We start from the raw sequence: 14,164 nt of genomic DNA, 5'->3' as shown, positions 1-14,164 counted from the left end.
CCGTAGAATTATACAACCTGGATCTAATTGTCACCTTCGGGAGTCCCCCCCCCACTACCACGCCACCCCCAGAGGAAACCATTACTCTCTATCTACCCTATCAAATTATCTTAAAGACCTGGATTAGATCGACACTTAATCTTCTGTAGTTGAGGTGCTATAAACCTAGTCTAATCGGCCTGTCCTTTTGATTTAATCCATTTTTTGTGTGTAACATTTAAGAGTACCCAATTATTTTTCCCAATTAAGGGCCAATTTAGGGGTAGGTAGTTCAGGCAGTGTTTTATTGCCCCCGCCCCTCCCCACCACCCCCTTCCTTTCCCTTCAGTTGGTACAGAGGCGAGGGTATCTGGTTTCTCCAGCGCAAAGTTTAGTGCTTGTACCATTTGTTTTTTGTAGATATGTGTTGTGAACTGTTTTAATAATCAGAGTATCCACCCCCCCCCCCTCCCGTACATTGGTACTGAGAGGAGGGTACCCTGTTTCTCCAACACAAAATTAGCGTTTGTACCGTTTGGCCTTGTATATATTTTTTACTGTTTTAATGAAAAGGTGTGGCCAATCAACCCAACCTGTACATCTTTTGGGTTGTGGGGGTGAGACCCAGGCAAAGACGGGGAGAATGTGAAAATGAATTAACTCCCCCTCTCGCTCGCTCTCTCTCGCTCGCTCTCTCTCGCTCTCTCTCGCTCTCTCTCGCTCTCTCTCGCTCTCTCTCGCTCTCGCTCTCTCTCGCTCTCGCTCTCTCCCAACGACCACCTCAGCATTCGCCGCCCAATATTAGAGGTTGGGTAGCCTCCAACCCCTCTGACTGCCGGTCCCTCTACAGGACCAGTCCAGCTCCAAACCGCTGAAGTGGCACGAGCTTACATTATTCACCATCGCACGCCTACCTCCCAGTTCTCAAGGTCCTCCACCTTTGCTTCCAGACCCCTATTCCAATCTTCCATTGTGGCCATTTCAGCTTCAGAGAGGCGAGCTGGTCATGTGCCTCGACAGTGCCTTCTCCACCCCTTTTTGATACATTGCCCTGCTCCTGCACTGTCTCCGACGTTCTTCTGAGTGTCTCCCTTATCGTGACCAGCAAGTCATCTACCAAATGATTGAGGGACTCCAGCATCTCCCTGGCCTCGCAAAGTATTTATTGAACTGCTGTTCGACCTCCATTGCCATCACCTCCGTCAATGTATCCACCGGTGTATAGGTGGCCCGCTCGGCTCTGCCATCTTCCCTGCCCACGCACCCTTCGTTATGCGGCTCGAACCTCGGTTGGACTAGTGCTCGAATCCTTCCTCCCCTGATTTCTCCACAGGTTCTTGGTCATCCTCCACCAACCCCTCTCAATGGGGACAATTGTTCATGCAATTTCCCCCAGAAAAAACACGTGATAAGGGCCTAAAACTCAGGACCATGGCGAGAGCAGTCCAACCTGTGACATGGCATCAACCACAAGTCCCAGTAAAGAGTTTTCTCGTTAAATGCACTTTCCGTCCCCTTCTTGATTTTGTCCACCACAAATAAATGCCAATCATATGCACAGCATTCTCCAGTCCCGACACCGTAAGAACCTCAGTCTGCCCCCAGTTTTGATGGTTGTCAGCATCATAAATCTGGTGAGCAAGTAACAGGTGGTAACCATTGGGGCCGCACGGCCAATGCAAACCAATACCAGCTTGGTTGCCATTTCAATACTGTAACTGCAACTGGTGTTTGTGTAGTACCTTCAACATTGAAACATTTTACAGGAGTGAGAGATCATGGGGAGTGTTTGCTTTAGGCCTGGAGAAGATTACAGAGGCCGGGGGGGGGGGGGGGGGGGGGGGGGGGGCATGGAGGAATGAGAATGTTGTAATTGAGGCATCGCCTAACCTTGGAGCCAGTGTAGCGAGCACCGTGGGTGACCGCCAAATGGGACTTTGATGGGAGTGAGGATACTGGCCGCAGAGGATCGGCTAACCTCAGGTTTTACTTAAACCCAGGGCAGCACGGTGGCGCAGTGGGTTAGCACTGCTGCCTCACGGCGCCGAGGTCCCAGGTTCAATCCCGGCTCTGGGTCACTATCCGTGTGGAGTTTGCACATTCTCCCTGTGTTTGCGTGGGTTTCGCCCCACATCCCACAAGTAGGCGGATTGGCCACACTAAATTGCCCCTTAATTGGAAAAATGAATTGGGTACTTTAATGTCGGGCAGACAACAGTTTTTTTTTTTACTTTTGTTGCTTAGTTGCACTTTCTCTGCTCTCGTAAATTTCAAGTACCCAATTCTTTTCCAATTAGAACATAGAACATAGAACAGTACAGCACAGAACAGGCCCTTCAGCCCTCGATGTTGTGCCGAAGGGGCAATTTAGCCTGGCCAATTCACTCCCCCTGTGCATCTTTGGGTTGTGGGGGTGAGACCCAGGCAGACACTGGGAGAATGTGCAAACTCCACACGGACAGTGACCCGGGGCCGGGATCGAACCCGGGTCCTCGGAGCCGTGAGGCAGCAGTGCTAACCACTACGCCGCCGTGCCGCCCCTTACTCTCTGCACATCGAAGGGTGAGTAAATTGCAAAGGCAGTGCCTCCACACGCTTGAGTTCAGTGATGTATGTGCAATGTGTTGGCTGCAAAGTTTTCACAATAGAGGTAGGGGTTTGCAGGTGGGGGTGGGGGGGGGGGTTCTCCATTCTGCAGCTGGAATAATTTATCTGCTGGCTTGTAAATTAAATAATTTACTACCCAGAACGTTCAACATGTCAAAAGGGTGATTCTTTGGCAAGCCGCAAGTTCAGGGCTGTAATGAATATGTGCAATGGGATGTGTGATGTGAAGGCCAAACAATGCATTGCTGCACCTGTATGTTTTATAACCACAGATTTGGAACCTTATTCACTCACTCTGTGTGAGCCGTTAGATTGTGCATTGTTACTTCAGTCAGAAGAGGTGTTGGGTTTTCTCGAAAAATACAAAATTGTAAATTACGTGCTGTGGATCAGCTTTGAAAAGCTGCAGCTGTGATTTTTTTTTTAGCCCTAAAAAAATACTGGTAGATGTCGTCTGCAGCAAAAAAGGAATTTCTAAATCTGATTAAATTTAGTCTTTATAGAGCCATATTGAACAGAAGGTGACAACTTGGCCCATCACGTCTGTGTTGGCTTGGAGGAGACATAGGATTTAGGAGAAGGGGTAGGCCATTAAAACTTTAAGGCCTGCTAGAAACATTGGAACAGGAGTAGGCCATTCAGCCCCTCTAGTCTGTCCCGCCATTCAATTGGATCATGGCCGACCTGTGACCTAACCCTACGGGCGGGATTCTCCGACCCCCCACCGGGTCGGAGAATCGCCGGGGGGATGCGTGAATCCCACCCCGCTTCTCCGACGCCAGCTGCCGAATTCTCCGCCACCGTTTTTTTTGGCGGGGGCGGGGATTGCGCCGCGCCAGTCGGGGGCCGTCGGCAGTGGCACCCCCGGCAATTCTCCGATCCCTGATGGGCCGAGCGGCCGCCCGTTTTCCGCCAATCCCGCCAGCGTGAATTACACAAGGTCTATACCGGCGGGACCTGGCTCTGAGGACGGCCTGCGGAGCCCTCGGAGGGGTGGCCCTGGGGGGTCCCACCAATCTGCGGGCGGGCCTGTGCCATGGGGGCACTCTTTCCCTCCGCGCCGGCCTGTGTAAAGCTCGGCCATGGCTGGCGCGGAGAAGTAACCCCCTGCACATCAGCTGGTATCACGGCAGCGGTCCTGGGAACACGTTGGCGCTCCTGCGCATGCGCCAACTCGTGCCGGCCGGTGGAGGCCCTTCGGCGCAGTGCCAATCACTCCAGCGCCAGCCTAGCCCTGGAAGGTGCGGAGGATTCCGCACATTCAGGGCAGCCCGACGCCGGAGTGATTCACGTCACTCCTTGGGGCTGGTACGGCCCGCCCCGCTGGATACCGGAGAATCCCGGCCTATATACCGGCCTTTGGCCCATTGAAAATCTATCTCAGATTTAAATTTTTTTTAAAATTTAGATTACCCAATTAATTTTTTCTAATTAAGGGGCAATTTAGCGTGGCCAATCCACCGACTCTGCACATCTTTGGGTTGTGGGGGCGAAACCCATGCAAACACGGGGAGAATGTGCAAACTCCACACGGACAGTGACCCAGAGCCGCGATCGAACCTGGGACCTCGGCGCCGTGAGGCAGCAGTGCTAACCCACTGCGCCACTGTGCTGGCCTCTCAGATTTAAAATTAACAACTGATGTAGCTTCACCTGCTGTGTGTGGGAGAGAATTCCAAACCTCTACCACCCTTTGAGTGAAAAAGTTCTTCCTAACATCTCTCCTGAACGGCCTGGCCCTGAATTTTAGACTATGCCCCCTAGTTTTAGAATCTCCACCCAGTGGAAATAGTTTCTTTTCCCTGCCTTTCCATGTTAATATCCTGAATACGTCGATCAGATCACCCGTAAGCATCTACCAGCAGAAACAGGTCTAATTTGAGTAATCTCTCCTCGTAACTCAATCTCTGTAATCCAGGTACCATTTCTGTAAACCTACATTGGGCTCCCTCCGAGGCCAGAATATCCTTCCTAAGGTGTGGTGCCCAGAACTGCTCTCAGTGATTCCAAGTGGGGTCTAATCAAGGTTTTGTATAGCTGCAGCACAACCCCCGTGTCATCATACTCCAATCCTCTCGATATAAAGACTAACATTCCATTGGCCTTTTTGATTATTTTCTGCACTTGTTCCTGGCATTTTAAGGACCAATGCACCTGAACCCCCCCCCCAAGTCTCTTTCCATTTAGAAAATATTCTGCTCTATCCTTTTTTGGTCCAAAATGGATAACCCCACACTTGCTTACATTAAATGGCACGGTAGCACTGTTGCTTCACAGCGCCAGGGTCCCAGGTTCGATTCCCGGCTTGGGTCACTGTCTGTGTGGAGTCTGCATGTGCTTGCGTGGGTTCCCTCCGGGTGCTCCAGTTTCCTCCCACAAGTCCCGAAAGACGTGCTGTTAAGTAATTTGGACATTCTGAATTCTCCCTCTGTGTACCCGAACAGGCGCCGGAATGTGGCGGCTAGGAGATTTTCAGTCTCTTCATTGCAGTGTTAATGTAAGCCTACTTGTGACAATAATAAAGATTATTATGAATTCCATCTGCCATATAATTTTTCCCATTCGGCTAGTCTGTCAATATCTCCATGCTATTATCTAGGCTGTCTCCAATGCCACCTAACTTTGTATCATCTGCAAATTTGGATGTATGTCTTTCTCTGTCATCATCCAAGTCACTAATGAATAGTGTGAATAATTGAGGCTCCAACACAGATCCCTGTGGTACACCAACTGCCAATTAGTGTAACTACCCATTATCCCCACTCTCTGCCATTTGATAAGATTAAGGGTGATCGGATGCCTCTACATCCTGACTACGCCTTGTATCCTTTGGTATTCTTGGTCAGTCAATAATCTACCCAAATCGGACCAAAATATTCAATGACCCAGCAGCCTCTGGGGAGGAGAATTGCACAGACTCACTAACTAACTAAGCCTTTATCGCCTTTTCCATTTGAATTATTGATCCAATTCCCTTTTGAAAGATATTATTAAATCTGCTTCTATTCTCTTGTCAGGCAGTGTGTCATAACTTGCGTTTAAAATACAAATTTTCTCATGTCCATCCCCGGTTCTTTGGCCAATTGCATTAAATCCATGCCCTCTGGTTACTGACCCATGCGCCAGTGCAAATAGTTCCAATTTACAACAATTTTGAACACCTCAATTAAATACCGTACCTGAACACCTCAAATAAACAGGCAGCATGATAGCAAGTGGTTGGCACTGTTGATTCACGGCACCAGGTTCAATTCCCGGCTTGGGTGACTGTCTGTGCGGAATCTGCACGTATTCCCCGTGTCTGCGTGGGTTTCCTCCGGGTGCTCCGGTTTCCTCCCACAAGTCCCGAAAGACTTGCTGTTAGGTGAATTGGACATTCTGAATTCTCCCTCTGTGTACCCGAACAGGCACCGGAATGTGGTGACTTGGGGCTTTTCACAGTAACTTCATTGCAGTGTTAATGTAAGCCTACTTGTGACAATAAAGATTATTATTATAAAATATCCCCATAGGTTTTTCTGCTGTTAAGGAGAACAATCCCAGTTTCTGTGTCTCCACATAACTGAAGTCCCGCATCCCTGGTATGATTCTAGTAAGTCTCCTTTTGTTATCTCCAAGGCCTTGATGTCCGTACAGAAGTGCAGTGTCATAAGGTGGACACAATACTTAGTTGAGGGCTAACCAGTGATTTGGAAAGGTTTGGCATAACTTGTTTTGCATGTTCTCAATCGATGACAAAGCAAGAGAGAGCAGCCAAAGGAAATGTTGCTGGGAGTATGATTATTGTTATTGCTGGCAACGACAGGTTAAGCAGAGACTTTTTACCCCAGACTTCTGTAATAACCTCACCATAAACATTGCACTTGATATCTATGATTTCACCGTGGGCAGCACGGTAGCATGGTGGTTAGCATAAATGCTTCACAGCTCCAGGGTCCCAGGTTCGATTCCCGGCTGGGTCACTGTCTCTGCGGAGTCTGCACGTCCTCCCCCTGTGTGCGTGGGTTTCCTCCGGGTGCTCAGGTTTCCTCCCACAGTCCAAAGATGTGCAGGTTAGGTGGATTGGCCATGCTAAATTGCCCGTAGTGTAAAAAGTAAGGTTGGGGGGGGGGGGAGTTGTTGGGTTACGGGTATGGGGTATACGGGTATGGGGTGGATACGTGGGTTTGAGTAGGGTGCTCATTGCTCGGCACAACATTGAGGGCCGAAGGGCCTGTTCTGTGCTGTACTGTTCTATGTTCTATTTCTAATGCTCCTGGCTTCACAGAAACACTTGACCATTGAACTCCTTGAGGTCTGTCCCGCCGTTCAATTTGAACGTGAATAATCTGTAATTCAATATGGTGTCTCCATCGTAGTTCTGTAACCCTTCATTCCCTTGTCTACGAAAATCTATCTCCGTTTTCAAATTTTCAATTCAGCCCTTTTAAGATTGTGACCCTTCTGTACTCATCTTGCCCCCTGCCGGCTGAGGAGAATTTCTCTCTCTGTCCTAATAAAATCCTTTGTCTCAAACAATCATAGAATAGAATCCCTAAAGCGCAGAAGGAGGCCATTCGGCCCAAGTCTGCGCCGCTCCTCTGAAAGATGGGCCAACCTAGGCTCACTCCCCTGCCTTATCCCAGTAACCCCACCTAACCTTTAGATGCCAAGGGGAAATTTGGCATGGCCAATCTACCTAACCTGCACTCCTTTGGGCTGTGGGAGGAAACCGGAGCACCCGGGGGAAACCCACGCAGACACTGGGAGAACGTGCAAACTCCACCCAGACGGTCACCCAAGGCCGATATTGAACCCGGGTCTCTGGCACTGAGGCAGCAGCGCTAACCACCATGCCGCCCATTCAATTCAATGAGATATATTTCAGTGTCTCTACAAGCCTACAGGTTATTAGTAAAGGTTGATTATCCAATGACCGTACTAATCTCCCCATTTTCTGTTTTGCAGTTTTTGGGAGTGGCCTTTCTAGGAATTGGTCTGTGGGCCTGGAGCGAAAAGGTAAGGCAGCCAAGATACACTGACTGCATTATATAAATTAGCCACAGGCTTACTCTGCTTTTATTTTAACAATGGGGAATCTTCCTGTTTGGTTCAGGTGACCAGATTGTCAAACGTAAAAATTGAGATCCATTGAAAAATGTTGGGACGGCCATGTTCCACGATGCACATGTTGGGTGACCAATGGCTATAGTCTGGGGGGAGGGGCGGTAGGTCATGTAGTGGCAACAACGGAACATAGGAATTAGGAGCAGACGTCGGCAATTCAGACCTTCGAGCCTGCTCCATCGTCCAATCAGATCATGGCTGATCTCAAATCCACCTCCCCACCTGTTCCCCAAATCCCTTTAACCCATTTTGTAATCAGAAATATACACCCATAAAACATACAGTGCAGAAGGAGACCATTCGGCCCATCAAGTCTGCACCAACCCACTTAAGCCCTCGCTTCCACCCTATCCCCATAACCCAATAGCCCCTCCTAAACGCTTTGAATACTAAGGGCAATTTAGTATGGCCAATCCACCTAACCTGCACGTCTTTGGACTGTGGGAGGAAACTGGAGCACCCGGAGGAATCCCACGCAGACATGGGGAGAACGTGCAGACTCCGCACGGACAGTGAACCAGTGGGAAAATCGAACCTGGGACCCTGGCGCTGTGAATCAACAATGCTATCCACTGTGCTACCGTGCTGCCCCATCTCCTTCTTGAAACCATTTAATGACTCCAATTCCACCGCACTATGGGGCAGCGAGTTCCACAAGTTCACCACCCTCTGCGAGAAGTAGTTCCTCCTCCTCTCAGTTCTAAATCTACCGCCTCTCAACCTATATCCGTGACCTTTCATTCTAGATTGCCCCACAAGGGGGAACACTTGATCCACTTTTACTTTATCAATCTTACTTAGTAATTTACACACCTTGATTAGATCCCCGCTCACCCTTCTAAACCCCAGCGAGTATAAGCCCAAACTGTTTAATCTCTCCTCATGCGTCAACCCTTTCATCCCCGGAATCAATCCGGTGAACCTCCTCTGAACTGCCTCCAATGCCACCCCATCCTTCCTCAAATAAGGAGACCAAAACTGGACACAATACTGCAGATGTGGTCTCACCAATACCTGACAATTGCAACAATACTGCTCTGCTTTTATACTCCAGCCCTTTCGCTTCCAATATATATAGCACTGGGGAGAATGGGATCAAAGGCTATTGGGAGGAAGCAGGATTAGGCTATTGAGTTGGATGATCAACCATGATCGTGATGAATGAGGGAGCAGGCTCGAAGGGCCAAAAGGCCTCCTCCTCTCCTATCTTCTATGTATCTATGTGTATCAAGTCAGGCCTGGCAACCCTATTATTTTTTTTTTAATTTAGAGTACCCAATTCATTTTTTCCAATTAAGGGGCAATTTAGCATGGCCAATCCACCACCTAGCCTGCACATCTTTGGGTTGTGGGGGCGAAACCCACGCAAACACACGGTAGCATTGTGGATAGCACAATCGCTTCACAGCTCCAGGGTCCCAGGTTCGATTCTGGCTTGGGTCACTATCTGTGCGGAGTCTGCACATCCCCCCCATGTGTGCGTGGGTTTCCTCCGCGTACTCCGGTTTCCTCCCACAGTCCAAAGATGTGCAGGTTAGGTGGATTGGCCATGATAAATTGCCTTAGTGTTCAAAATTGCCCTTAGTGTTGGGTGGGGTGCTGGGTTATGGGGATGGGTGGAGGTGTTGACCTTGGGTAGGGTGCTCTTTCCAAGAGCCAGAGCAGACTCGATGGGCCGAATGGCCTCCTTCTGCACTGTAAATTCTATGTTTATGTTCTTATGTGACCCAGAGTCGGGATTCGAACCTGGGACCTCGGCGCCATGAGGCAACAGGGCTAACCCACTGTGCTGCCCAACCCTATTATTAAGACATTGGTTGAGCTTGCCCCATGATTCCTGAGTGGGACACAGTGCTTTGAGAGATCGCTTGGCAAACAGTGAGATCCCGGAATCATGGGTCACGTTATGTACCGCCCATGCGAAAGCTGAATTTAGCCTGCAATTCAGTCTATCTGCCAAAATTTTCCGGAGCATGTCATCGATTACAGCATGGTTTCTTTCACAGACACCATTACTAAATGGGCTTTCCGCAGCCGTATTCATAACTGTGATATTCACGTTTTCACACATATCCCTAAACTCATTAGCAAATTCTCCCCCATTGTCCGTAATGAATTTTGCTGGTGGGCCCATTCCTGTCCCAATCCATTTTTCCACGATTTGATCCAGAATTACTTTCTTTTCTTTACTTCATACAATCGTTGATTGACTAAATCTGTTGCTAAATCTACAAAAATGGAAAATAAATATATTGGTAGCTTCATCCCAGATCTTCAGGTCCATGGCCACAATGTCATTAAAATCCCTGGCCAAAGGTAGGGCGACTATCGGTCGTGCTGGTGTCCTTCTGTGCCCTTCTGTGCTTCCTACAAACTTCACAGCGATCACTAACCTGTTCTATCCATTTAGTATAGTCTTCATCCCTTACCCCTGCATCCTTTAATAAAATTTTCAGCCTCTGAGGAGACGGATGCGCAAATTGCCTCTGCAGTTTTAATACAACAAGCTTTTTATCAGCTAAAGTCCCATTTTCAACTGCCATTAACACATCCTTAACAACTCTACTTGAAATATTATTTGTCAGTAATGGAATACAATAGTGTCCCGACTGTGTAAATTGTAAGTCCACAGTCCACAGTCTTTCCAAAAACTGGTGCCTTATCCTGTTCCATATCCAGTTTCATGTGTGCTTTCTTCATCGACGGTCTGCTCAGAAGCAAAGGTATCTCACTTGATACAACATCAGTGCTAATGAAATGATTCACTCCGGCAATATTGCAAGGGATCACCACTCTTTTCAGTGACTTCAGAGTATTATCATCCCCAAACCTGAAACTTGTGGAACTTTCAAATTCCTTAACCGTGTTACGATTTTCAGCATTCAAGGAGTCCAGGTAACATTTTAATCAGTCAATTCCACACACAGTAGATGTGCAGCCACTGTCCAATACAGCACAATTGAAGGATTCTGCAACCAACACCCTCATTACCAGCATAAAACTGCTTGTTAATAGGGCAATGCCTTCTTTTTGGTCACTATCTTTTTCCTCTTCTGACTCTTCCGTGTCATGTGTCGTTTCAAACACTATTATAATGTGTTGGACAGTTGAAAGCATCATGGTATTGAGAGTCACATCGAAAACATCGATTTATCATGCCCCGTGTACTTCATCTTCCTATTGTAAGTTCTAACTGGGTTTCTGTCTTCATAATTTCCGGGTCCTGATCTCCTTCTATAGTCTTGGAACCTGTTTGTAGCCGTACGATTTCGCCATCATCAGTAGTGTATCTTCCATATTTACTTTATTGCAGGCTGACCTATTTGGGTCATCAGAGCCATCGGAATCGAATGTTTCCCCAGAATCTTTTTTAAACCTTCTGAGGTATCCTTATTCGCAAACTGAACTCCTATCAAAACCAGGAGTCTATCCATGTTGCTCACTCTAGCACAGTCAAGTAATTTAAAGGCCAACACAGACTGTGGAAATTCCAGGTTGTGTTTCTGCAGCTTTTTATAGTCTGCCAAATTCCATTATATAGTCTTCAATGGAGAAATCAAAATCAAAATCCGACCATGCTTCAGACGCACTTAACAAGTCATCCTTCTTATAAATCTTATCCATATAACTTAATAGAGTCTGCAGACCTTCTTCTGAGTCTAACTCTTCCAATTCCAGCTCAGAAAACACTTTGCTTCGGATTGTACTGTCATAAGGTAGAGAAAGAGCCAATGCCATACCTTGTTTTCTCTTTCCCAAGGCAGTTACCTTAGTCCACATAACTACTGCACTTCTCCATTGGTCGTACAATCCCCTTTCAGTAAATAAGGGAGGATGGTGCAGCAGGGTAGCATGGTGGTTAGCATAAATGCTTCACCGCTCCAGGGTCCCAGGTTCGATTCCCGGCTGGGTCACTGTCTGTGCGGAGTCTGCACGTCCTCCCCCTGTGTGCGTGGGTTTCCTCCGGGTGCTCCGGTTTCCTCCCACAGTCCAAAGATGTACGGGTTAGGTGGATTGGCCATGTTAAATTGCCCGTAGTGTCCTAATAAAAAAAAAGTAAGGTTAAGGGGGGGGGGGGGGGGGTTGTTGGGTTACGGGTATAGGGTGGATACGTGGGTTTGAGTAGGGTGATCATGGCTCGGCACAACATCGAGGGCCGAAGGGCCTGTTCTGTGCTGTACTGTTCTATGTTCTATGATCATATCCGGCCATCTTTATCCTAGGTTCAGCCATATCTCTTTTTTTTTTCTCACTCACTCCTTGGTTGGGTCTGGAAAAGTTGTATCTTTCAACCCTTCACATTTGCACAGCAACCATCCTCTGCTCCAATTTGTTATACATTTAGCTGCTGTTGTATAAAGAGTCAAAAGCTTCTGCTCCTTTTCACAAACTCCTTTATATCACTTTAACAGATTCTGCACAAATCTCTTATCATCACATCACCTGACACAAAGGCCACCTGAAGCCCCTTTACATATCAGTGTCAATTATTGGATATTTAACATAAATGAGACAAGTAATTGGAATGTCTCTTAACCCATTACTTAACATAGCCCAATCCTGCTTTCTCCCCATCATTTTAAAAATAAATTTAGAGTACCCAATTCATTTTTTCAAAGTAAGGGGCAATTTAGCATGGCCAATCCACCAACTCTGCACATCGTTGGGTTGTCGTTAAAATCTCTGGCCAAAGGTAGGGTGCCTATCGGTCATACTGGTGTCCTTCTGTACTTCCTACGAACTTCACAGCGATCACTAACCTGTTCTATCAGTTTAGTACTGTCTTCATCTCTTACCCCTGCATCCTTTAATACATTTTTCAGCCTCTGAGGAGACAGATGCGCAAATTGCCAATGCAGTTTTAATACAACGCAAACACGGGGAGATATGCAAACTCCACACGGACAGTGACCCAGAGCCGGGATCGAACCTGGGACCTCGGCCCCATGAGGCAGCAGTGCTGACCACTGCGCCACCGTGCCGTCCTCTCCCCATAACCTTTGATCCCATTCTCCCCAAGTGCTGTATGTGGCCACCTCTTGAATATATTCAATGTTTTTGCATCAACCACTTCCTGTGGTAATGAATTCCACAGGCTCACCACTCTTGGGTGAAGAAAGGTCACCTCATCTCTGTTTGAAATAGCAATAGCAGTGGGAGGGGGGAGGGGGGGCGAGAGAAGAGAGGGAGGAGGTGTTTGACTTAAAGCATGCTGCAGTTTTTTAATTTTAGAGGACCCAATTCATTTTTTTCCCCAATTAAGGGGCAATTCAACGTGGCCAAGTAACCTACCCTGGACATCTTTGGGTTGTGGGGGCGAGATCCGCGCAGACACTGGGAGAATGTTCAAACTCCACATGGACAGTGACCCGGAGCATGGGTCAAACCCGGGTTCTTGGTGCCGTGAGGCAGCAGTGCTAACCATTGCGCCACCATTTCGCCAGAACATCCCCCCCCTCAAATATAGAGTGACAGCTTTAAATCAGAATGGAGAGATGGGAAAGATTCAGCGCAGCCAACTTCTAGCTAAGCTAAGCTCACGCGTTGAACCTCTCCCTCAGCCGTTCCCACTGCCTGAACAGTCCAATTTTCATAAGGAAGTAATTAAATGGAAGGACTTTTTTACAAAAATAAAATAAATCAGTACATCAATTCTTGTTTCTTTCCCAATTATGGGACAATTTAGCATGACTAATCCACCTACCCTGCCCATCTTTGGGTTGTGGGGGTAAGACTATTAAATGGAAGGGCACCGAGACACTGGAGAAGGTACAAAAATGATTTACCAAGATGATGCCAGAACTGAAGGTGTTAACCATCACGAATGTCTGAACAGGCGGTGGTTCTTTAGGCTAGGAAAGGTAGGCTAATGGGTGGGGATCTTCATAGAGGGTCGTTTAAAATGATGGAAGTTTGACAGGCTAGATGTGAAGAACGTATTTTGCTTTTTTTTGAGTGGTGGTTGGGGGTGGGGGACGGGGGGAGACCAAAATGAGCATACGTAATTATAAAATGGTCACTAATACATTTCGTAGGGCATTTAGGGGAAACATCTTTATTCAAAGAGTGGTGAGGATGTGGAACTTGTGACCACAAGAGGGGTGTTTGAGGTGAATAACATTGATGCATTTGAGGGGAAATCTACAGGCAGAGGGAGAAGGGGATAAAAGGATATGTGGAGATGGCGAAATTAAGTGGGCGGGGGGGGAGGAGGAGAATGTAGATCAAGAAGAGTGGCGTAGACCAATTAGGTCAAATGGTCTATTTCTGTTTTGAAATTCAATAGTAATTTTCCAATGGGAATTTAGTATTTAATTGGAGGGTTATAGGGAAGAGAACAGGACTAATTGGATATCTCTTTTAAAGAGGCAGATTGTGCACAGTGGCCCGAATGGTCACTTATTGTGCTACATGTTGTTGTAACTCCGCATTAGTGGTTTTTACTTGAGGCTGCAATCATGACTAATTCAGT

The 14,164-nt window shown here is 47.5% G+C and overlaps 1 protein-coding gene across 1 annotated transcript in view; it reads left to right on the top strand.

The window, feature by feature from the left end:
• The window catches only part of tspan5a (tetraspanin 5a), a 108,716-nt gene that overhangs the window by 62,754 nt on the left and 31,798 nt on the right, over positions 1-14,164 (top strand). The window contains exon 2 of the mRNA XM_038792788.1: positions 7,534-7,584. Coding sequence (XP_038648716.1) covers positions 7,534-7,584 — 51 coding nt within the window. The remainder of the gene's footprint in view (positions 1-7,533; positions 7,585-14,164) is intronic.

Source organism: Scyliorhinus canicula, chromosome 3 (assembly GCF_902713615.1).
Source record: "Scyliorhinus canicula chromosome 3, sScyCan1.1, whole genome shotgun sequence".
Lineage (NCBI taxonomy): Eukaryota > Metazoa > Chordata > Chondrichthyes > Carcharhiniformes > Scyliorhinidae > Scyliorhinus > Scyliorhinus canicula.
The sequence above is the reverse complement of the archived record's forward strand: the minus strand, read 5'-3'. Positions and strand labels throughout refer to the sequence as shown.